General features: G+C 36.9%; 1 protein-coding gene across 1 annotated transcript in view; it reads left to right on the top strand.

The window, feature by feature from the left end:
• The window catches only part of dicer1 (dicer 1, ribonuclease type III), a 58,203-nt gene that overhangs the window by 490 nt on the left and 32,403 nt on the right, over positions 1 to 25,310 (top strand). The window contains exons 2-18 of the mRNA XM_030127213.1: positions 3,907 to 3,957; positions 4,734 to 4,844; positions 7,421 to 7,621; positions 8,095 to 8,257; positions 8,781 to 8,911; positions 11,794 to 11,928; positions 13,642 to 13,802; positions 14,534 to 14,702; positions 16,649 to 17,121; positions 18,369 to 18,501; positions 20,203 to 20,445; positions 20,525 to 20,679; positions 21,845 to 21,977; positions 22,086 to 22,161; positions 22,243 to 22,382; positions 23,358 to 23,537; positions 25,089 to 25,302. Of these exons, the coding sequence (XP_029983073.1) occupies positions 7,508 to 7,621; positions 8,095 to 8,257; positions 8,781 to 8,911; positions 11,794 to 11,928; positions 13,642 to 13,802; positions 14,534 to 14,702; positions 16,649 to 17,121; positions 18,369 to 18,501; positions 20,203 to 20,445; positions 20,525 to 20,679; positions 21,845 to 21,977; positions 22,086 to 22,161; positions 22,243 to 22,382; positions 23,358 to 23,537; positions 25,089 to 25,302 (2,620 nt within the window). The 5' untranslated portion in view covers positions 3,907 to 3,957; positions 4,734 to 4,844; positions 7,421 to 7,507. The remainder of the gene's footprint in view (positions 1 to 3,906; positions 3,958 to 4,733; positions 4,845 to 7,420; positions 7,622 to 8,094; positions 8,258 to 8,780; positions 8,912 to 11,793; positions 11,929 to 13,641; positions 13,803 to 14,533; positions 14,703 to 16,648; positions 17,122 to 18,368; positions 18,502 to 20,202; positions 20,446 to 20,524; positions 20,680 to 21,844; positions 21,978 to 22,085; positions 22,162 to 22,242; positions 22,383 to 23,357; positions 23,538 to 25,088; positions 25,303 to 25,310) is intronic.

The raw sequence follows: 25,310 nt of genomic DNA, 5'->3' as shown, positions 1-25,310 counted from the left end.
ACAGACTCCTAGGCTATCGGTTTATCTGGGTGTTACAGGTATTGTTTGCTCATTTCCGTCTCTGTCTTGCAGCGTTGTAAAGCTCAGTCAGAATGAGCTAGCATGTCATATGGTACCGTTAGCAGTTGTTTGGTAATGTTGGGTGGCATTGCGGTTTGCATTTGGTCATTAATTACAAGGCCAAGGACCTTGATTGGCTGTTTAGCACCTCGGAACAAATGTGTTTATTAATCCTCAATGAAATTGTAAGATTTCCGTTTAAGCTCTGGTAGTAATGTACAGATAATGCCTGGCAAGACTATAGCTTTGGATGCTCACTGGCTTGCTAATGTTTCTCAGCATGGTCTCTGTTCGAAACTTCAGTGTAAAGGTAAAGTGTTTCCTGTCTTAACTAATCATAATTTATTTATAATTCTGACATATTGATGAACGAATCTGCTTTCATTGTAAAGAAGTCCCAAGTGGACGTGTATTAATATATATTTTAATGCAGCATCATAAAGAGAATGGTTAAACTGTTAGCATGTTAACAGTAAATGTAGTCAGTGACAGATATGGCCAGTGCAAATCCAACAAAAAGGAGGATTTGTGACTGATTTTTTTCTCTGCTGCTTGTCTCCCTCCTTGACACAGTTACTGAATGAAGAACTTGTGCTCTGGGTGTAATTGAAGGGACTCAAGTTTACAGAAGTCCATTTTCAGACATGTAATGGTCTTAATGATTTTAATATTTCATGTCTGATAAAAATACTTTTATGCATCAGCTGTTTTAGCAGCTCTCCAAGTGTAAACCATTTGCATCGAAAACATCTTTTAACATTCCTGTCTTCTCAACTGCTTTAATAATGTATAGTCACTTGGAATGGGTCTGTAGCAGTTGGAGTTCTCAGTGCTGAGCACTCGCTGGCTGCGTTTCCATCACTCTAACGGAAACCAGGTAGATTTACGCCAGGTGACTGTAGAGGTCAGATCAGTGAATACAACGCTCCATCGTTGTCCATTTTCTCACCTAAATAGCACATCCTATCCTAGAAATGTGTTTGTGGTCAGAGTTGGAAAACGAACAAACTGAATGGGATAGTCTCACTAAACTGCTGTCTAAGCTGTTTTTTTTTTTTTTTTTTAAAATTTTATCTTCATCTGTCGGTATTTTTTAAAAGTCCCTCCTTAGGTGACCTTTGTTGTTCTCCTGGTCCTCGTGTACATCAGTTAGTCGGTCACTAGAGCATGGGTGTCAGACTCCGGTTCTCGAAGGCCAGTATCCTGCATGTTTTAGATAGTTTCTTCTTCCATCACACCAGGAAGCCATTACATTGTTATCAGGCTTCTGCAGAGCATGATGATGAGCTGATCATTAATTGAACCAGGTGTGCTGGAAGAGGGAAATATCTAAAGCATGCAGGATACCGGCCCTCGAGGACCAGAGTTTGACACCCCTGCACTAGAGTGTTATTTCATTCGTCTCATAACATAATTGCCTAAGTCATATTTTTGGCCAAATTGTGAAATGTGCATTAAATGAAGCAGCAGTGTTAGGAGAGTCAAGTTATGCAATTTGGCCAAAAAAATGACTTAGGCAATTATGCTATGAGGCCAATGATGTGAAATTTTCAAGATCAGTTTTCCAAGTTGTTTAATTTTTAGTGATTGACTGAGCCTCATACCATACACTTCTGTTGGACTGTTGTTAAGTGCCTTATTATTGATTTGTTCGGTCACTAAATTGGGCTTTTTAATGCACCCCAACAGCAAAAAATATTTATGAGCCAGATCAAACGATGACACAGGGACACATTTCCTGTTCAATAGTCTCTGTGTTTAGACTAAATAACTTCACTCCATGTTTAATATGTGTGTGAGTAGGTCTCAGTAAGTACTTTCACATGACACATGTTGCAGTTTACAGAAATAAAATTTTGGGGTAATATTGCAAATGTACAAAACATGCTGTTCTTATAAGAAATTGATACTAAATGAAACGTAGGGCTTTAGCTCTGATGTTAACCGGCAATTGTGATCAATTTTGGATAAAAATGTTTAAATGATAAGTTTTTATGAACACAAATATGGTGTGACATGTGGACAGCAGTTTGTCTTGAGTAGCAGAATAAAAGACTTTACTGGAACTAAAACACTACAAATATGCCAATAAACTTTTATTTAATAGACGTATTACAACTGGAGTTATATATACAGCTAATAGAACATATTTTAATAATAATTGGAGCGTACATAACCTTTCTATATTCTTGTACTGTTGAATAATTGGTTCCTACAGATTCAGATACGTAAAATATCACTTATACAAGCAAAAAAACCCTATTTTTATTAAAAGTAATAGTGCATATATATATATGTGTGTGTGTGTGTATATATATATGTATATATGTATATGTGTGTGTATATATATATATATGTATATATATATATGTATATGTGTTAGAAGTCTAATTTTACATAATCAGTTCTATCTTTTTTTTTTTTTTTACATAAGTGATAATGAAATTTTGTAAGCAGTTCCATAAAATAGAGTTCTTATGCTAAAAAATTTGTCTGAGAAATGATAGGGGAAACTTAAATTTTTGACACTGACGTTCACTTTCGCTTCTGGCCCTTATACATATATTCCTTTGTTCAAACTCTGAGAGGAGCCAGGTGTGAGGTCTCACAGCTGGTCAGGGAACACCTCGGTGCCCCCCCCCCCCCACAAGAGTTGGAGGAGGTGGACAGGAAGTCTGTGGACTGTGGTCTAAAATCTCCCATGGGTGTTTCAGTTGGGTTGAGATTAGTTGATACCTTATGATTCACATAATTTCGTTAGCCTCATAGCATATTTGCCTAAGTAACATTTTTCACCAAATTGTGATATCTGCGTAACTTGACTCACCTAACACTGCTGCTTTATTTTGCATCATTGGCTATGACCTGAAAAACATGACTTTTATACATATGACAATTATGCTGTGAGGCTAATGATTTTCATCCACATTAAACTGTTCAGTGACAGTTGTAGTTATTGTTATTTTGGATGGATGTCAGTCATCTGGCTACAGATGCTTCGTCTTAGGATAAAGGTGATTATTCAGACCGGTGTTGTATTAATTTACCCATGTTTTCCAATAGAAATACTGCATGAATTACATGCAAGGGAGACCAATAAGAGGAAAATCACAACCCTTTATATTGTTGGAGGGTGTGCAAATGTGATATTTTTGTTCCACTGTTGTCTTTGTGAGTTATAGAGGTGAATGGATGATCTATGTTTGGCTGCCATGCATGAAGCATGAGGCAGAGGTGTGATGCATGTGGGCTGGTGACATTGTGGGCATTTGTTCAAACTTCAGGGCATTCCAGGTGACAGCGTCATGAAGCCGGTCCTTTGTTTTTATTGTCATATGTAGGAGGATGTCATCATGGACCCCACTGAGGTGCACAATATTGTGAAAATCACTCTGAGTTGTCTCAGAGTTTCCTATCTGAGCTATTAACAATGTATGTTTGAAAAGCTCAATATTTAAATATGTCAAAATCTCACTCATAACTAACACACTTCATTCCAGAATAATGATTGTTCAGGTTAAATTTAATTTACTGCTTGACTGTAGGTTCATGGATAAGCATGAGGTTGTTTTAATCACCAACAAATGTGAGGGCCTCGATTAAATGAAGACTTGTGCTCGCTCGTGCACCAAGCTGACTACTGGGATTGGTTTCAGCTGGAGCTCTCTTCGCGTTTGGTCTGGTGCTGATTTTAGGCTGGATCAAAAAATCTGTTGAAAAGCTTGTCTTCATTTACTGTTGGATTCTTTTCCATCTAGTCCATGTAACTCTGTCAGCACCTGGCACCCGACCACACTTTACTTTCTCACTTTGCGCCTTTTTTTTTGTTTGTTTTTTTTCTTTCAGAGCTGGAGGACCTGGTCACAGTAGTCCCTGCCACTTCCCATTTGTTTAGAGGTGAGATATTTGCAGTGAATTCGATGTCTCTTCATTGATGTTGAATAAATTTTTCATTGACACTCTATGATGTGTAGAAGTGCATTGTTATTTACACTCAGCATCAGTGAAAATTTTACACTTGATTTTTTTTTTTTTTTTGTGGGAGCTTAATAATGCTTTTTTTTTCAAATTTACTCTGCTTTGGATGACACAGTGGTACAGTGGTTAACACTTGTACCTCATAGCAAGAAGGTCGTGGGTTTGATTCCAACACCAGTCGATGGGGGTGGGAGTTGGCATGTTCTCCCCATGTCTGCGTGGTTTCTCAGTGGATATTCCTGCTTCCTCCCACTATCCAAAGACATGCACTGATGGGTTAATCGGTTAATCTAAATTGCCCATAGGTGTGAATGTGAGAGTGATTGTTTGTGTCTGTATGTCAGCCCTGTGATGAACTGGCGGCATGTCCAGGGTGTACCCCGCTGTTGCCCGTAAGTAGCTGGGATTGGCTCCAGAGACCCTAGTGAGGATAAAGTGGGCTCAGATAATGAATGAATCAATCAATCATAGCTCAATTAAGTATTTAAAAAAAAAAGAATAAAAAAATAAAGGTAAAGTTTTCATTGATGCCAAGTATATTTATATTTCAGAGGCATACTTTTTTTTTTTTCTTACAGGAGATTATTTCTACATCCACACTCATCTTTTTTCAACAGAGGCATTGTCTGGACCCTGTCTGTATTTTTGTATATGAAGTGAATGATTGTAACAATGCTGTGGTTTTGGTTTTGCAGGTCTGTTCCCACTCAAATGTGGGGAAGCATCAGGCGTTGGTAAAGAGAGATTTTGTCATGGAGCCCAGATTAAGTGTTCTCTGCTCATCCAGAAAATTTCCGTTATTTTCTGTGAGTATATTTCATAATAAATCAGATCTGTTTATTACAATCTATTCTTCACGACTGTGGCGCAAGGTATTCACAAGCTCAAAACAAGCTGCTCTCAGGTCAGCTGGTCTACACAAATGGTTCAAGAGCCTTAAACACAAAACCCATGTGCTCTAAACCAGCTCTTCTCAAGTTCAGAGCAAGTTCTAAATTTTTCCTCATTTCATAAACAAGTGGCTCTAAAGCTTTAAACAACTATTTTGAGTAGGCTTTAGTCTTATACTGCTAATTAATTGACTCAAAAATCATAACACTTTCCCTCTGCATTAAGATTAATGGGAAAGGGAGCATTTTTGGTTGTTATATCTCCGAAATGGAGTTTTGGGGATATATTGGTTTTACCCCGAATGCCGCTTGCGGATATCCTTTTTGTGAAAGTGATAACTAGGACAGATTTGGTTGGATTTCTTCTCCCTTGATAACCAGTATAAGGGATCCCTAGTGGAAGAACCCTATCGATTTCAGCTTCTCTATGAGTATTAGAAGTCATCCAAATGGGGTTGCTTTAGTTGAAAATCAGTTTTTTGGACATAAATCAAGCAATAATAGGCTGATTGAGATCCACTTTGGTTCATATTGATCGGCTTACAAATGTCCATTTTCTGTCTACCATCCAAAGTTCATATGCGGTCATTTTCATTCACTAGGTGGAGTTTTGTGGGAGAAATTGGTTCTCTGACCGTTATTCTGCCACTATCAGGTCGAAGTAGCTCAAATTGAGTTCATATCGGTCGTCTAACAATTCTCTTTCTTCATGCCACTACCTTGAGTTTACGTGATGTCATATTTTGACACCGGGTGGTGTGTTTTTTTTCCAAATGGTTGGGGGAGCTTCTGTTGAAAAACCTATTTTTTGGACATTATTAAAGAAATAGTCGACCAAACAAGCAAAAATTTGGTTCATATTGATCGTCCAACAAATATCTAATATCTTTTCTGACGTTACTTAAGCCAGATATCCTTTGTGTGAACGTGATAACTATCGCCCTTTAGCGCCAACGTAGGTGACCCCTAGGAGAAGAACCCTGTACATTTTGGGTGTTCCATGAATATTAGCACTTGTCCAAAAAACAGTATTTTTGAACATTATTAATAGATCTAGTAGGCCAATCAAGCTCAAATTTGGTTCATATCTATCATCCAAAATTAAGTTGGTATCTTTTGTACATTGTGACGTTTATTTGCTTTATTATATAGCAGAGGATTGGGGGGATTTTGGGGATATACCCTCGCTTTCAGACCCTGACAGCATAAGCCTCGTTTATTCAGATAAACTGACTGAGTGTTAAGGCTAGACCCCAGTGTTTGACTCTTGAGTATTTACTCAGCGGTTAGACATTCTGTTTTCCACTTTAGGATTTCGATATGCACGTCATTGAACTGTTGTATGTAATGACTCACTGAGGCTTAATTTCTTCCTCAAGCTGAGTTTTAATTTGCGCAATGAGCAGAGTATTACACACAACTCCATGCTCTCATGGGAATGTCATCGTCAGCACAGAAACCCTTTATATTCATGTTGTGTCAAGGATTACTGTGACTAATATTAAGGTAATTACTTAATTAACATAATGATCTGAACTACAGAACAAATTAACAGGTAAAAGGGATGTAACAGTTAAGTTTGGGCTTACAGTAGAACCTACAAAGAAAAAAAAGGCTCTATATTATACTATCTGTGAGCTCCCGTCACCCATCAATTCATCCTTGCTGGTTTTTTCACTCCATATTCAGGCTTATTTTGATATGATTTACTGTATTAGAAGTGTTGCTGTTATGAAAGACGATGCAGAGGAAAATGCTCATAGTGGTGATGTCTGCTAGGGCTACACTATTAATCAAATCACTGACGCAATATCTGCTCAGGAAATTATATAATCATGAAAGGCTGCAAAAGCTCCAGGTTTAGGAGGATGTACAGTGGCCTAATTGCAAAAATGGGGAAAAAAATACTGTGATATATTGGATGTAGTGATACTGCAGAGAGAGATACAATGTAAAACATGCAAAATGTAAGTTACTGTGTTCTTTTTTTTTGTATTCATTTAAGTTTTTAGGGTTGACTTGTCTGTTTTCCTCCATAAACTAGCTGACTCAAATTAAATTTTTGCTAATAATAAACAGCATATTTCACTGCCACCAAAGCCTGCATCCCTACTATACATGGTCAATATAACCAAACCTTTTATTTGCAACATTGGGATTTATTTACCTTCAACTCTTGATAGTGATGGGTTTTGGAGATATTTTGGGGCTTGTTATTTTGACTCATGTAGGCTATGGGATGGTGTTTTTGCCCACTCAGTTGCTCATAATGACAAACAATGGAGCATGAATTAATTGAAGCTCTGGAGCCCAATATAATATATCTGAGGCAACCGGCACTATTAAGAATCTGACGAGAGTCCATGTTACACTTACCATTACATGGGTATATTTGTTCTATTTGTACAAGTTTGGCTGTGGTTGTTGTTTTCAGTGCCAACCAGTGATTAAAGGTCCGCTCTTGTGTCTCCTGTCGTTGTCTCTGATGACAGTGAACTTCTAGAAAGCGGAGAATGATGAAATGAGATAAAGTGGACTAACGGAGGAGCCCAGCCCCCTCGCCTCCACCTCTTTGAAGAATGGCAGGCTTACAGCTTGTCACCCCTGCCACTTCACCCATGGGACCGTTCTTTGGTCTGCCATGGCAACAGGAGGCTATCCATGATAACATCTACACACCTAGGAAATATCAGGCAAGAAAACATATGTTAAGCAGTATTCACTGCTGCTTATTTGTTATGCTTGAGTACTGTTACATGTATTACATTATTGGACACCTGCATGCGTGCAATGTTTGTTCTTGTTCTCTTGCTGGTAATTTAGTTGTCTTACCACTTATTATTATTATTATTAGTAGTAGTAGTAGTTGTAGTACTAGTAGTTGTAGTAGTTATTTTTATTACTTATATATTGTTATAACTACTATCTCTGTTATCACTTTTATCCTTATTTTAAAAAATAAATATTTAAATATATCATATTGTAATATAATTAGCTATTATTATTTATTTATTTATTATTTTAACTGCTACTTTTTTTTTCTTGTGATATATTCTGCGTTGTGCTGCTATTGGAACCTCATTTTCTTGAGGGTTCTGCCTAAAGGATCAATAAAGTTTAATCTAATCTAATTATGAACTCACTGTGTCTAAATCTGCGTTTACAGGTAGAACTTCTTGAAGCAGCTCTTGAACATAATACTATCGTCTGCTTGAATACTGGCTCAGGGAAGACCTTTATTGCAGTACTTCTAACAAAAGAGCTCTCCCACCAAATCCGTGGACATTACCAAGAAAATGCGAAGAGGACTGTTTTTCTGGTGAACACAGGTACCTGCATGATGCTCTTCTTACTTTAGCCAGCCTACATTTACATTTAGCAATAAATTACACAACGGACTTCATTGAAATTCAGAATGCTCACCTTTGTGTGTTATACTGTAATAGTTTGACCTGGTCCGTGTTGTTTACTGTCGTTCAAGATTCCTTTGTTGTCATGTTTTACACAGAGCATACACAACGAAATTCAGATGCACTTTATAGAGATGGTGCTTAGGAAAAAAAAAGTAAAAATCGCACAATATAAAATACAAAATACTAAATAGTACTAAGAGTGAGAATGAATGGTAACAACTGTAAAAACACTCCCCCACCCAACCCACCTCTCTCCCGTTCCAGTCAAGTCACACATTCAAACTTACTTACATATGTACCTGGGTAGGAGCAGAGGAGAGTCAGAGCTATGTACAGCAGTTATTGCACATTGCTGATTTTTCTTTATTGCACGTTGTTGGTTTTTCTTTAATGCACATTGTTGTTTGTAATAATTCTAATGGTGGTCTGGGTTGCTCAGCTTCGTCTGTAGTTCATCAAGCAGCTGCAGTCAGGACTCACTCTGACCTCCAGGTGGGAGAGTACACAGGTTTGGAGGAGACGTCAGCATGGACAGACCAACAGTGGAGTCGAGAGATAATCCAGAATCAGGTGTGCAGATCATATTCTTCTATTTATTTTTAATTATCTTTTTATTTTTACCCACAAGCGGGTAAATGCATCCCTCTCCCAGCACACACACACACTCTGACTGAATAACCACCATCCCTAGTCTAATGGACAGTACAATACTCACCCTACCTCAGTGCATTAATCATAACCTGTGTACCTTGTTTTTCTTTAATCTTACCTTGTACATATCCTATTATCCTATACTGCCAGTGTGTGTATGTGTAAAGATATATATATATATATATATATATATATATATATATATATATATATATATATATATATATATATATATATATATATATAAATAATATAGACACACACACACAGTAGTTCTATTCTATTCTATTCTATTCTATTCTATTCTATTCTATTCACTTGAACTAACAGGCTGTTACTCGATATCAGGTCAACCAGGGCCTTTAATGGCCTTAAATTAAAATGTCTCCAGTATAATTATAATTTCATCCCTTTTTTTTTTTTTTTTTGAAAGATCATGTTGAAACAAAATTAGAAAAGGAAACCCAGAGGGACTCAGTCACCATTAATACATTTAACCGCACAGTCAGAGTATATCAGAGCACACCCAGCCAGGATGGACATGAAAAAGGTTTTAAATTGTGTTTATTACTCTCTCAAAATTTCTTAATTTTAACTTCGGAAATCGACACAAACCCCCTCCAGGTTTGAGAACAGGCCTTGATGCTTCTTTAATGCAGCTTTTCATCGAGACACTAACTGTATGTAGTCTAACTTACACCTCTTGGCGTGTTGCCACTATTGCGTTCCATCCAAGCACCACTTTGTGTGTATCACTGCGGGTTTGCTCACAAGTATCACAGACCACACCCAGACGTAACACTAGACCAGGGCTGTCAAACTCACTTTAGTTCTTCAGCCACATTCAGCCCAATATGATCTCAAATGGGCCGGACCAGTAAAATAGTAACAGTGAAAAAAGTAAAATTACATTGTCAAATTGTTTATAGAACAGAATACAATAGAATGGATCTTTATTGTCACTCACAGGAACAATGAAAATCCTTTTAGCAGCTCTGTTCTGTTTAGCAGCAAAAACACTTGTGTATGTGTAAAAACATCACACAAAATACTGAAAAAAGAGCTGTTACTGTCCATTAGATTTGATTATCTTAGGTTTTCCCTTAATGGCTCCTTAAATTCATTTGAAAAAGCTTGGAGACCCCTCTTAAATTATATTGAAACCTTAACATCTCTGCCTGAATGTGATGACTGAGCCCCCCCCCCCCCCCTTTTTTTAAATTAAATTTATTATTATTATTATTATTATTATTATTATAATTATTATTATTATTATTATTATTATTATTTTCTTTCAGTTGTACTTTATTTAACTTATTTATCTCAATAATTTCATTATTTACATATTTATTGTATGTACCTTGTACTGTTCACATGCTAATATTGGATTTGCATCAGGAATTGTCTTCTTTTGGGCAGGGTGGAATTGTGGGAGGGGAAAAAAAAGAAAAAAACAAAGAATGGAAGTCTTCTCTCTCACACTGCACAATCATGTTGTTGCCTGTGAAATTGCTTCCAATAAAGAAAGTCAATTATAATACTGGAAAATGTAGGCAATGTTCAAAAGCTACAGGATGAAAAATTAAGTACACATACACTACTAAAGTACAAAGTTTCTTTAAAAATCTGAATAACACGAGCAACCTGAAATGTCTTCAGAAAAATAGCAATTTTAACAATATTCTTAGTTTATCATTTACACATCACAACTTACAGATCACAGTAGATCTACTAATGCACAAAACATTTAATAACAGGCAGAATATTGGTAAAATTGCACTTAATTTTCTTAAGACATTTCAGGATGTTCATATTTGTTCAGGTTATTCACTTTTTTGTAAGTGTAAACATTTTCATGTAATTATACTTTTTAGAACTAAAACAAAGAGAAAATATGCTGTTGTAATTTTTTTTCTCTTTGTTTTTGTGCAAAAATAACATTAAATTATGAAAATATTTACATTTACAAAACATTCTTTAACAATAAAATGTGAATAACCTCAACAAATATGAACAATTTTGACAATATTCTGCCTGTTACTAAATGTTTTGTCCCTTTGTAGATCCAAGCCGTGATGCACATGTATAAATGATAAATTGAGGCATAATATTGTTAAAATTGCAAGAAAATGTAAGTTTTTTCAGGTTATTCACGTTTTTTTTTTTTTTCTGTGGATAGTTTGTAAATGGAAATATTTTCATAATTTAATGTTATTTTTTGCACTAAAATAAAGAGTAAAACTCGGAGTTATTATTTATAGGTTGTTATGATAGTATTTTACTGGTCAGACCCAATTCAGATTGAGTTGGTCTGTATGTGGAACCTGAACTAAAACAATTTTAACATCCTTGATTGTTAATATCATTGAAATAGAAAAAAAATGCATCCCACGGGCTGGATTGGATTGGACTGGTTTTGACCTGCAGGCTGTATGGTTTTTTTTTTTGTTTTTGTTTTTTTTTTTTTTAAACTTCATTTATGGAGCTTTTCAACATTTAACACACATAACACTTAGAATTTCAAGTAATGTGTTCATAATACAAAGATTGACACCGAACATGACAAACAACCCCCCCCCCCCCCCCCCCCCCCCAAAAGAAAAGCACCTCTGCACTTGATGTCATACAGATTCTCCAGTTTAGCGCATATAGAGGCCAAGACATCAGCTGTTTTCATTCATAACCATATCTAGTCAGTCAGGAATATACTTGGATGCATATGAAACATATGTTAATATTCCATAAACCATCATGTTCTTACCACTGTCGACTGAACTCTCCACCCGGTATGTGTCTCACAGGTGCTGGTCATGACCTGCCACATATTCCTGCACATTCTGAGGAATAAAATTTTGCCCCTGTCTAAAATCAATTTGGTGGTGTTTGATGATTGTCACCTGGCCATCACAGAGCATCCCTACTGTGAGATAATGAAGGTGAGACCGCAATGAAAAAAGAAAACGTCTGTGTTCTTTTGTTGTAGTCACTGACAGACTAAATTCTCCATCTTTGACCTTCATGCACACTTTCAACACAGACTAGTGATAATGGACGTGCTGAATCACCTGTACACGGAAACTAGTTAATCTGTAACAACTGCTAGTTCGACATTTTTTGTTTTTATCTCACCAGCTGATTGTGAAGGCACTGTGAGTTAGGGTTAGGGTTGGGGGTGTGTATTAGCAAATATCTGGTGTTACGATACAAATTACAATACTTGGATCACGATACGACATATCACAATATATCACAATACTGTTAACAAGGTAATGTTTTATTTTTGTTTCTTTTTTTTTTTTTTAATATTACCTGTAAAATTTTAATTACACCAGAAATATGCACAAATACTAAACAAAGTTGTATTTGATCAGAAGAAGATCTAATGTTATATCACAAAACTTCTGTCACTAAATATTTGAGATCCTGCTCAAATGTTGATGTTCTATTGGTTGTGAAAAGAATGTGTAGTGGACAGGATGCTCGAAATAACCATTGTTTAACAAAACTGTTATCAATGTCAAAAAGCTACATGTATGACCTGAAGTATTACGATGGTAAATACTAAGCAAAATACCCAAAAAAATAAGCAAAATACCCATAGAAATATATAAATAAAAGAGCTTGTAGGATTCCCCAAAAATATAAACAAAAAAGAAAAACAAAACTGAACCCTCACCATGCCTTTGAATAAATACCTAAAAATATTGATACAGTACTTCTTGATATCGATACAGTATCATGAAATGCAATATCGCGATATATCGCAGAACTGATATTTTCTTACACTCCTAGTTAGGATCAGGGAAATTGTCTTTGTCAATTCATTTTTGACAAATTTTGAAATTGTCTTCATCAGCAATTTCTTCAAACATCTTCTTTCACAAAACCATAGGTTGGAATCATTTAAAAAAAATTATGTAGCTTCTTTGGGACAGTGTCTACAAAGTCTGTTCAGAGTTTGAGATACTTTGCTTTTTGAATTTTTGACAAATTTTTGAAATCTTAAAAATTTGCCTTTACTTATAATGAGCCATATTTTCATAGCGTACGACATGGAAACGGTTAGAGATATCAACGTAGTTTCTATTGAGCGCTGATGGGAAGTCATATATGGACTTTCATTTAGGTCTGTGACCTTTGACCTTAAGTGACCTTGAAGGGTCAAAGTCAAGGTCACCATTGTCTGCATTTCAACAATCTTCTTCTCTGAAACTACTGGTTGGATTTATTTCAAATTTTATATGTAGCTTCCTTGGGACAATGTCTAAAGTTTGGTTACATTTTTGACATATTTTGATTTTTGAATTTCTGACGAATTTTTTAAGTATCATAAATTTGTCTTTACTTGTAATGGGCCATATTCTGATGGCTTATAACATGGAAATGGTTACAGATATCAGTATATTTACTATTGAGCACTGATAGGAAGTCATGTGAATTTTCATTTAATTTGTTGAGTACAGGACTCTAACATAGCTCCAGAATCGGACAACCTTGCAAATTCAACATGTTATTGATTCTTGATAGAACATGCTGGTGAGATACAGGAACATTGGTCCTATTTTTATATCTTCAGTCCCCTTCTTTGTAGTATGATGAATGCGAGAGTGATTTCCATGTGATGTGGCTGACCTTTTGTCTTTGTGCAGCTGTTCGAGGGCTGTCCGAGCAGCCCCCGCGTCCTGGGTCTCACAGCTTCCATTCTGAACGGAAAGTGTGACCCGTCAGAACTGGAGCAGAAGATTCAGAATCTGGAGCGAATCTTAAAGAGTAACGCTGAAACTGCCACTGACCTTGTGGTCCTGGACAGGTACTAAACACACTGAGATGATGATGACAATAACGGTGACTCAAAGATGTAAGCTGAACTACAGGGTGTCTGTAAAGTCTCTTTCCTATTTAAAAAATGTATTATAAACTCAAATGAATGGACAAATCTATGGAAATAATTACAAAATGAAAAGTAAATGTAGAAGATTCTTGCCTCATTTAATAAACCTAAATGTGGACATGGTGCTGGATTTGTTTCCATGTTGGCCTCATCAATGGTGTCAGTCCCATCAGTGATATTTTACTTCAGGTCGTTGATCTTTGTTCGATACATGATATCTTTAACATAACCCTATCAAAAGAAATCCAGAGCAGTGATATCTGGTGAACCAGGGATTTGGACCATTCCTTCCAATCCACCGGCCTGAAAATGTTTGATTTAAGAACCCACCAACATGCAGAACCCAATGTGGTGATGCACCATCGACCTGGAAAATGATGGTTGGTTGAAGGTCGTCCAGTTGTGGTGACATATTCAGTCAAAAGGTCAAAGGTCAACATTTACAGTAATTGATCTCTCATTGAAGAAACATGGACCAATGATTTGATTGCACATGATCCCACAATGTGATCAAAAACATTGATGACCACTGATTACATAGCACAAATCTGAGTAACATATCTCATCGATGCTTTTGTAATATATTTTTTTTAATTGTAAAGAGACTTTGTGGACACCCTGTATAACCTGTGTACTGTTGATCATTTCAGGTACGCCTCTCAGCCAAGAGAAGTGGTACTAGACTGTGGCCCCTACGTTGATAAGAGTGGCCTGTCCTCCCGTCTGCAGGCAGAGCTGGACGAAGCTCTTACCTTCCTCAATGACTGCAACATACCTGTCACCAGAGAGGACCGAGACCCCACATTTATCTCCAAACAGGTCAGAACAACAAGGCATCACTCTGAAGGCCAAACTGAGAGGATATATTTTTTTACTTGATTGTGTGATCTCTTCTCATTCTGAATATAATGTACAATCATAACGTTGTTATTATTATTATTATTATTAAGTGGTGCCAGGCACAACCCCACCCAATGCACGTATTTTGCCCATTATAAAATGGGAAGATTTTAAAAAAATCATAAAAAATTTGAACTTTGACCTACCTTTCCCAAAATGTAATGACATCTATTCTGGGTCACTGGCAATCTATAAACCCAATTTGGTATGAATTGAACCAATATTTTTGCTGCTTAAGTGTTAACAAACAAACAAACAAACAAACTGAATCAAAAACAATACCCCTTGCCTCCCTTTAGGGGGGTGGGCTAATAATAATAATCATAATCATAATCATAATGATATGATTAAAAATTGTTAACGATCTGAATCCTTAGATCCAATGTTTTTATTTTGCTTGCTTTCTGACAGTCGGATGTTAGCTAATTAGTTTCTGAGTTTTGTATTCATTTGTTTTATTTAACCTCTTTTTAACCAGGAAAAACAGACAGGAGTTGCAGAAGTTCTAAAGAAGTCAGTTCTAAAACCATACTTAAAATACTAAACTAAGAACATGCATATAAAACATCAATAATTTAAAAGGTACTAAAAGTATAACAACGTTTAGTTTAGTTTATTGTATCGTGGACAATCCCAATTAATTAACTGTATCAATAACAGTAAAAAGGGGCAGCTTTAGTCAACATGGCTAGTATCCTGCTGTAGTCCCCGGCCTGATGACAACAGGCACCCTAAAAAAACAATATATTACAGCACATTAATGAAAAAGTTAAGAGTTAAGACAGATAAGAGACTAGATAAATCAATAAAGATAAAAAAGATAAAAGATAAAGGAACAGTGAAGCATCAGTACAATCATACAGAGACAGCATATGTAATCCAAACATACAAAAGCAGCACATAGAATATATTCACACACAATACATCAGCACAGAATCACAGACAGGAATGTAAATAGATATCACATATGGACAGACGGCATCCTTGATCATGACACAAATAACACAGAGCCATAGGTTAATGTGTACAGATACAGTTGTCTTCAAACCTTGTCTTTAATTTGGCTGTAAAAGTGGAGTATGTATGCATATCTGTAATGTGGCTTCCATTTTTGTGTTGCTTTAAAGCATCTCAAGCGGAACCCGATTCAATCCTTTAGAAAAACACCTACATCCAGATTTGCCTTTTTCTCATTCATTTAGTTTGAGCCTGTTTACATCCGCACCAATACTCCGATCATTATCCAATTTCTGGAGTAGCTGGATTATTCAGTTGACCATGTAAACAGTATAAGATGATCTGTTTTATTAGATAACAGCAGTAATCTGATTATGAGAAATCGGAATAACACACCTGGATTTCTCCCCAATACTCCCATGTATACAGATTAATCTGATTCATGTAATTCTTTTACATCTGCGCATTTGTAAAAACAATTAAAATAGTAAAGAACGGAATTTAGGTAGTCAAACATGAGCAGAAGACAATAACAGGAAGTTTGATTCTACCACCACTATGTACATATGTACTCCGAAAGAAATTGATTACTGACAGTTATCAGACTTTTATGGTCATGGAAACGGGGTCATTGACTTTGAATGTATTTACAGAGACCAGCTCCTTCAGGTTTATATCCCTCTGTAGGTTTTTCCTGGCAGTGGTAGCAGAACATTTAAAAACTTTCTTTCCCAGTTCTGTTAAGACTTTTAGAACTCGTAGATATAACAGATCCTGGGACCAGAGACTGTAATTATTGAAGTTATTCCAATTGATGTACAGTTACTATAACGGTTATTGTTGCCTGCTAATAGGAGATAAAACAGTCGATGCACTGGTACTAATTTGAATACCTGTGTCCTGTCCAGGTTCTGAGCGACTGTCAGGCGGTTCTGCAGGTCCTGGGGCCGTGGTGCGCAGATAAAGCGGCGGGCATCATGGTGCGCGAACTTCAAAAGTATATCAAGCACGAACAAGAAGAGCTCACCCGCAAGTTCTTACTCTTCACTGACACTATCCTGCGCAAAGTCCATGCCCTTTGCGAGGAGCACTTCTCCCCCGCCTCGTTGGACCTCAAGTTTGTCACCCCCAAAGTCCTGCGGCTGCTAGAGATCCTGCACGAATACAAGCCCTTCGAGAGGCAGCAGTTCGAGAGCGTGGAGTGGTACAACAACCGCAACCAGGACAACTACGTGTCCTGGAGCGACTCAGAGGATGAAGATGAGGACGAGGAGGTGGAGGCTAAAGAACGACCCGAGGCCAACTTTCCGTCGCCCTTCACCAACATCCTGTGCGGGATCATATTTGTGGAGAGGCGATACACAGCTGTGGTCCTCAATCGGTATGGCTCTGCTGCTTTTCACACATATTTATCTGTGGAATAATCTCTGTTGTAGTTATAATGTTCTATATGTTGTCGCTGTCGGGCAGAAACCTCATATGTCCAAAAGTGTTATTTATCAGGAAACTGGAAAAACGATGTGTATTCTAAATAAATGAATACAGTTAAGAGGTGTAGACACAAGCTTTTTTCAACACGTTTCAATGGTTAAATATTTCTGTAACTGTCAGGCCAATGTGAAGACTGACAAATAGAATAGTTTTATGATTAAAAAACAAAACAAAAATGGACTTATGAGGTTTCCACCTGACAGTAACTATTCTATTCTATTCTATTCTATTCTATTCTATTCTATTCTATTCTATTCTATTCTATTCTATTCTATTTTGTTCTATTCTAATTGGCTGTATAGAATACTAAATATGGTCTTAGCAGTTTCTTCAAACATATCCGATGAAACTACTGATCAGATTCATTTCAGATTTTATGTCGTTTTCTTGGGGCAATGTCTACCAACTTTGGTCACAGTTTTGAGAAATTTAGATTTTTGACCAATTTCTGAAATGTTAAACATTTGCCTTTACTTATAAAGGCAAATGGTCCATATATTGATGGTTTATAACATGGAAATGGTTACAGATATCAATATAGCTATTGAGCACTGATAGGAAGTCAAAAATGGACTTTAATTTGGGTCAATGACCTATGACCTTTGACCTTCAATAATCTTGAAGGGTCAAACTCAAGGTCACCAATGTCTACATTTCAACAATTTTCTTTTCCGAAACTACTGGTTAGATTCTTTTAAAATTGCATATATAGCTTCCTTGGGACAATGTCTACAAACTTTGTTCACAGTTTTGAGAAATTTAGATTTTTTTTAAAAAAATATTTGGTTGATTTTTGATACATTAGAAATTTGCCTTTACTTATAATGGTCCATATTTTGATGGTTTATAACATTTAAATGGTTACAGATATCAATATAGTTACTATTGAGCACTGATAGGAAGTTACATATGGAATTTGATTTAATTAGTTGAGTTCTCCTCCAGTGAAAGTACCACCCACTTCTATTGGGAGATTGATCTCCTGCATCAAGACCACAGGACTTTAGCATAGAGGCAGAACCTGACAGCCTCACAAATTCAGCCTGGTATTGGTTCTTGATAGACAATGCTGGTGAGATACAGGGATACTGGTTGTATTTTTTCACATTTATTCCTGACATCCTGTTTCTTCCTCAGTCTCATCAAAGAGGCGGGGAAGCAGGACCCGGAGCTCGCCTACATCAGCAGTAACTTCATCACTGGCCACAGCATCGGCAAGAACCAGCCACGGAACAAGCAGATGGAGGTGGAATTCAGGAAGCAAGAGGAGGTACATGGGCGGCATTCACAAACGAAACATTCACATCAGAATCTGTGCAGAGTTTATTTGGTAGGCACATGTAGTTCACAGATTGGATGTGTCAATGGATGATGAAATTAAAACTCACTGAAATTCTGGTGTGTGCTACTGAAGTAAGCAAATGGAAAAGGTGTAAGGAATTTAAAGAAACAAGAGTCCTAATGAGGCAGGGGCGCCAAACTTTTTTAAGTTCAGGGGCCACATTCAGCCCAATTTGATCTCAGCTTGGCCAGACCAGTAAAATAATAACATAATAACCTATAAATAAATTGTTTTAGTGCAAAAAATAACATTATATCATGAAAATATTTTCATTTACAAACTATCCATACAAAAAACATGTAAACAACCTGAAAAAATAAATTTCTTGCAATTTTAATAATATTATGTGTAAGTGATATTATGTGCGTTAAGCACAAAACATTTAGTAACAGCCAGAATATTGTTAAATTGTTAATTGCATGGAATTTTCTTCAGACATTTCAAGTTGTTCATATTTGTTCAGGTTATTCACATTTTATTGTTTAAGGATAGTTTGTTAAAGGAGTAATATTGTGCTTAAATTCCACAGGTCCATCTTCAACCCTGTTTCTGAGTAATGACCCCAGAAAGGTGGTTTTGAGCGCTGCCCCTTTAAAGGCACGAGCCACAATCAATTATGGCGTACTCAGAAATGTTCGTCAGAAGTTTTAACTTTATATGTGCAAATGTCGTGACGTAACAAATTAAGCAGGAATTAAAAGATGGCTTTACAGCACCTGAAGGGTTTAAATTCAAACTTTTTGAACTATTAGGGCCCAAATACACAAATAAATGAACCAAAGATGAATAAAAGTGTGTTTAGTAAAATATGACCCCTTTAATGTAAATATTTTCATAATTTAATGTTACTATCTTTGCACAGAAACAAAGAGAAAATTTGGTGTTGTCATTATTTATAGGTATAATGTTATATTTTTTTCACATTAAACCTAGAAGTAAATTTGGAATCATTATTTATAGGTTATTATGCTGTTATTTTACTTTAGATCATATTGGTCTGTATGTGGAACCTGAACTAAAATGAGATTGACAGCCCTACATCTGTATTATAAAAGCCAAGTGGTCTCTGTGCGTGCGTGTGTGCGTGTGTGTCTCTGGATTCACACAAAATCCAGAAAGAGCTGACTGCTATAGTTTGTCATACTTACGCATTTTTGGTCAAGGAACAGACTAGCGAAAACAGCAAGTTGATAGGACCAATATTTTGGGAGATATTAGTTATTTTGGAATACAATAGTCTTACAGTCATGTTGCAATATCCACAACGCTTTAGCAGTGACTGCTGGACAAGTGCGGTACAGTATGCACAAATACACAGCGGCATAAAAACTACCACCTCTAGAACCTGTGGATCCACATGAGTCAACACGCTAGTTAGAATATATAACTCTTACTAAATACAGTGCCATTAGTAATTTAGCAGTCAATTATAACAGACCTAAAGAAAATTAATTGTAAAGAATAAAATTAAAAAGAAAAGCATGTGAAACATGAAAGGTACAGACTTATATTGAATGATGATGATGTGTTAAACTCTGAGAAATTACACAAAATAGGGGTGAATTAGCCAATCAGTGGATCAAAGTCAGTTTGGGTAATATCTCCTTTTAAAAATGTTGTGTCTCTCAGGTTCTCCGCAAATTCCGGGCTCACGAAACCAATTTACTCATCGCTACCAGCATCGTTGAGGAAGGCGTGGATATTCCCAAGTGTAACCTGGTGGTGCGGTTCGACCTGCCCACAGAGTACAGGTCCTACGTCCAGTCCAAAGGCCGAGCCCGCGCTCCGGTCTCCAACTACATCATGTTAGCTGACAGTGAGAGGACCAAAGCCTTTGAGGAAGATCTCACAACCTACAAGGCCATAGAGAAGGTGCCGTTGGGGTTTTATAACACCGTTACATTTAGATGATAGACAACCGTGTCCAAATTCTGATCTGTTCACTTTTTAGATCCTAAGAAACAAGTGCTCCAAGTCGGTGGAGGTGAGCGAGTTTGAAGTGGAGCAGGTGCTGGATGACGATAACATCCTCCCACCTTATGTTCTTCGAAATGAGGATGGAGGTCCTAGAGTCACCATCAACACAGCCATTGGCCACATTAACAGGTACCTGGCCTTACGCATATCCTGTACTCCCTGTATATGTATCCTTATTTGTTGTATGTGTTTCTTTTGTCTGTAGTATAGAGTTAGCCTGCGTATTTTAGTAGTATATGTATATATAATATTTTGTCTTGTAGTTTTTCTACATTGTCTATTCATTTTTCAATATTTTGTGTGCTTTTTTTATTAGTGTTTTGCACTTTGTTTGCTGCCATTCAGAAATAGAGTAATTCTCGTTCCTGTAACACTGAGCCCGTTCACATGCACGCCAATACTCCAATCATTATTTGATTTCTGTAGTTATCACATTATTCAAGTGATCATGTAAACAGGATAATCTGATAGGCTTTATCCGATAACAGCAGTTATCTGATTATGAGAAATTGGATTAACACATCTAGATTTCTCCCCAATACTCCGGTGTCTTCACACATGTATGCAGGTTAATCTGATTTTTTTGTGTAAAAAAGAAAAAACGGAATAATATTACATATATATATATATATAAATATATATATATATATATATAAACGGAAGTTACGCGGCGACAGTGTGAGCCTCAGGAAAAAGGTAAACAGACAATGAAATGAAAGATGGCAGCAACATGTGACCTATTTTGCAGTCTTATTAGCTCCTCCCATATTAGGACAGCTAATGCTGACACTGTTGGCGTTGCCATGAGCAACAAGACAAGACTGAATGTTTTGAAAATGACAGGAAGTTTATGTCTTGCATCATAATGTATGTATGTACTCCGAAAGAAATCAATACTGGACTGGAACATGTAAACCTGGGTTTTTCGATTATCGCATTTCTGAAGTGTATCTAAACGTGGCACGTCTGATTATGGCAATTATCGGATTACTCCCAGTTATCAGATTTTTATGGTCATGTAAACAGGCTCAGTGACAATACAGGTCTATTCTACTGCATTCTATTCTATGCTATTCTATTTTATTCTATTCTATTCTATGCGAAGCTATGCTATTCTATTTTATTCTTCTGCAATGTTGCCTCTTTTTTTTTTTTATCCCCCACCGGCATCAAACTGTGGGGGATAGGGAGTCCCTACTCTCACAGATTGCATTGTGGAATTTACTGAAACTTAAACACTAAACCTGTCTAATCCTTATACTCTTGTTTTTTTCTCTTCTCTTTTTTTTCTCAGATATTGTGCTCGGCTGCCCAGTGACCCTTTCACACACTTAGCACCCAAGTGTAAAACTGCGGAGATAAAGGATGGACGCTTCCAGTCCACATTATACTTGCCTATTAATTCCCCTCTGCGAGTCCCTGTTAAGGTGAGAAAAGTGAAAACACAAGGATGACTGCATTTTTTTTTATTGAGAAGGACTTAAATTGCCGCTCTTTAGGTACATTAAGTTTCATTGATGTTTTTGTGTTTCCAGGGTCCTTCAATGAACTGTGCCAGATTGGCAGAGAAAGCAGTTGCACTATTGTGTTGTGAGAAACTCCACAAAATTGGTAAAAGTCCATCAAATCTTTTTTCGTAGTAATTATTTGTTTCGCTGTCTTGGTTTTGTAATATTTGTTCGTTGCCTCCAGGTGAGTTGGACGATCACCTGATGCCGGTGGGGAAGGAGACCGTCAAGTATGAAGAGGAGCTGGACCTTCATGACGAGGAGGAGACCAGCGTCCCCGGCCGGCCTGGTTCCACAAAGAGGAGGCAGTGTTACCCTAAAGCCGTAAGAAACTCAGTCTGTCAATGTGGACCTTAGAACTGTGATGGACTAACATGAAACTCAGGGTTGTAAAAAGTCTTAAAAATCTTTAATATACAAATCTTTATTTAATACCTTAAAAACATCTTTAAATGGTATTATGCTGCAAAGAAAGTAATGTTGGTCAACTCAGTTCCACCTGTTCCAACCTGACAATTTACATTGAAATTAGGAACCAATTATTGGTAAATTTGCAGCCCCCAGTGATAAATGACTTGGAATGATGGGAATCAAGGTGTTGGAGTAAATAAATTGTAGGAGTCGCGAATTTTAGCCAGTATGGCTGTGAAATGGGGATTAAACTCTGTTCTAAATGGTCTTAAAAAGGTCTTAAAAAGTCTTAAATTTAACTTGTAGAAAGCTGTAGGAACCCTGAAACTGAAAGAAGTTCACACACGGGCTTCGGTTAGAACACAGATAGTGATTTCAGTGAAAATAGAGTTGCAGTTATCAATTTGTTTTGTTATCAATTGTTTTCTTAGATTTGATTAAATGATTCTTTGAGTAAGTAAAAAAATTTGTAAAAACGTGAAAAAGTCATTTCTGAAAATGACAAACATGTCTTTAATTCCAGAACCAAATGGGATTAACTCCTGGGTAAATTTTGAATAACTTAACTTTAGACAGAGCATATTATAATGTCAAAACTGGTAAATGGAAATGGTCCCAACCAGTCAAGCTGAGATTTCGTTTAGTTCAGGTTGGTGTGATGAGCATTTTAAGGTTGGCGGTTCGCAGTGTTTGTTGTCTTTTCAACATGGTTTAGAAGACATTAAACCAAATGCTACTTTCAATGCGGAGAACGTGTACTTTAAATAATTGACACCACTTTTGAAAAAGTTGTAATACACTTTAATGTCTGTATTTAGATTTACTCAATAAGACGATGAGCTGTGGAATACTTCTGTAATTATGTCTCCTATGTCTCCTGTTACTCAGATACCAGAGTGTCTGCGGGACAGTTACGCGGTACCGGAGCAGACCTACTACCTGTATGTGGTCGGGATGGTCCTCACCACCCCTCTACCCGATGAACTCAACTTCCGCAGGAGGAAGCTCTACCCACCGGAGGACACCACCAGGTGCTTCGGCATCCTGACTGCCAAACCCATACCTCGAGTATGTCATTCAGCAACTTCCTTTAGATTCCCACTGTTCCCCGTTTCATGAAATACTGCTGTGTTTATCTTTATAACAGTAATCCTCACACAACCACTGAGCAGATTACTTGCATGGATAACTGAAATGAAAATGGAAATAAATGTACTCTGTTTATGTTTTATGTTTTCCTAGCTGCATATATCTCTGTAGAGCTGTGAACTTGTTTTCGTATTTCAGACTGTGCTGACATTTACAGTTTTTCAGAAGCACTATAATCACCTATTTTAACCTTTAGATGCATGAGTGCCTACACTCTTCCATAAATGGGTAAAAAAAAAAAGACCCATTAAAATCAATGTGTTTTCATGCCACTTTAGTCATTTTGTCATGCTAAAAATAATCATCTGTATTATATTTTGGTCTACAAAAGAATTATTTCATGTGTAAAAACTTTTTTTATTTTAAATTTTTTTAAAAGGGTACCTGTAATAAATTTTCATTGCTAGCTATCTCAAAAGATCAAATATAATAATAGCGGTTTCTGTTTGAAAACTTACATCATAGTCCATTGTCAAGTACGTGCAAGTACTAAGTCACTGTTCTGTCAGTCAGTCATGGTCAGTGACATGTTGCCTCCTTCACTGGCTGTTCCAACACTGGTAGTGATGAAAGCTCGTACTATTATGCGATTGCCTGGGCTGTGATGGACTGGTCACTAACCCCATGCGACAGACACCAGTCTAAGATGACACATTATCGGCTAGTGCAGGGTCTTGTCTCTAGGACAATGGCGGAGTGCAAAGCTTACAGCTGCACAAACAACAAGCACAAACACGTGCTTTAACTCAGTCTCACTCACTGACTGCTGCTTATTTACTTGCACTCATCACCTGAAAACAACGTGGGTATGTCCCTTATGGCCAGCAGCGGCGGCTTCCCATAGGTTCTGTGCCTGCACGTAATTCATGTAATAAAAAGTACAGTGTGGTGCATTTATGGTGATGGTTTTTTTTTTCTGAATTGGCACCTCCCCTGCTTCTAAGTGATGCACAAAGCACAATTAATGTCAAAAGTACAGGTACACTTTAAACACTTTTAACAATTAAAAAAAAAAAAACAAATTCCTTTTTTTTTTAAATATATTTTTTGAATTTAAAAAGCAAAGTATATAATTTATAGTACATAACAGCAATAGAACAATGTCAACATCCATTTAGTGAGTGAGTCCTTTAATTTTGCCATTGAATGAATCAGAGGCTCAGATGTAATTCCATTGAAAATGAATGTGGATAATTTTTGACTCACCTATGGATGCTTGGTGTAGTAATACAAAAACTAAACTTTCATAAAATCCATAAAAGGTAAGTAAAAAATTTTTATGTCATGATCTCAATAACATGTTTTTTGAGGAATACCTGGAATATGAAATAATTACTTTTCATTACAAAGTTGTGAGAAAACAACCTCAGCAGGTCATTTTGACCCACTTATGCATCTAAGGGTTAAACACAGAACTGGCTCCGCTCTCAGCCTTTCCTTGGTCACATCTCCATGCTTCCATCTCCACAGATCCCACATTTCCCGGTGTACACTCGCTCGGGTGAGGTTACCATCTCCATTGAGCTGCAGAAGTCCGGCTTCACACTCACCGCTGCCCAGTTAGACCTGATCACTCGTCTGCACCAGTACATCTTCTCCCACATCCTCCGCCTGGAGAAACCTGCACTGGAGTTCAAGCCCACGCTGGCTGACTCGGCTTACTGCGTTCTACCTCTGAATGTTGGTGAGTGG

This window comes from Sphaeramia orbicularis, chromosome 22 (assembly GCF_902148855.1).
Source record: "Sphaeramia orbicularis chromosome 22, fSphaOr1.1, whole genome shotgun sequence".
In the NCBI taxonomy this organism is placed as follows: Eukaryota; Metazoa; Chordata; class Actinopteri; order Kurtiformes; family Apogonidae; genus Sphaeramia; species Sphaeramia orbicularis.
The sequence above is the reverse complement of the archived record's forward strand: the minus strand, read 5'-3'. Positions and strand labels throughout refer to the sequence as shown.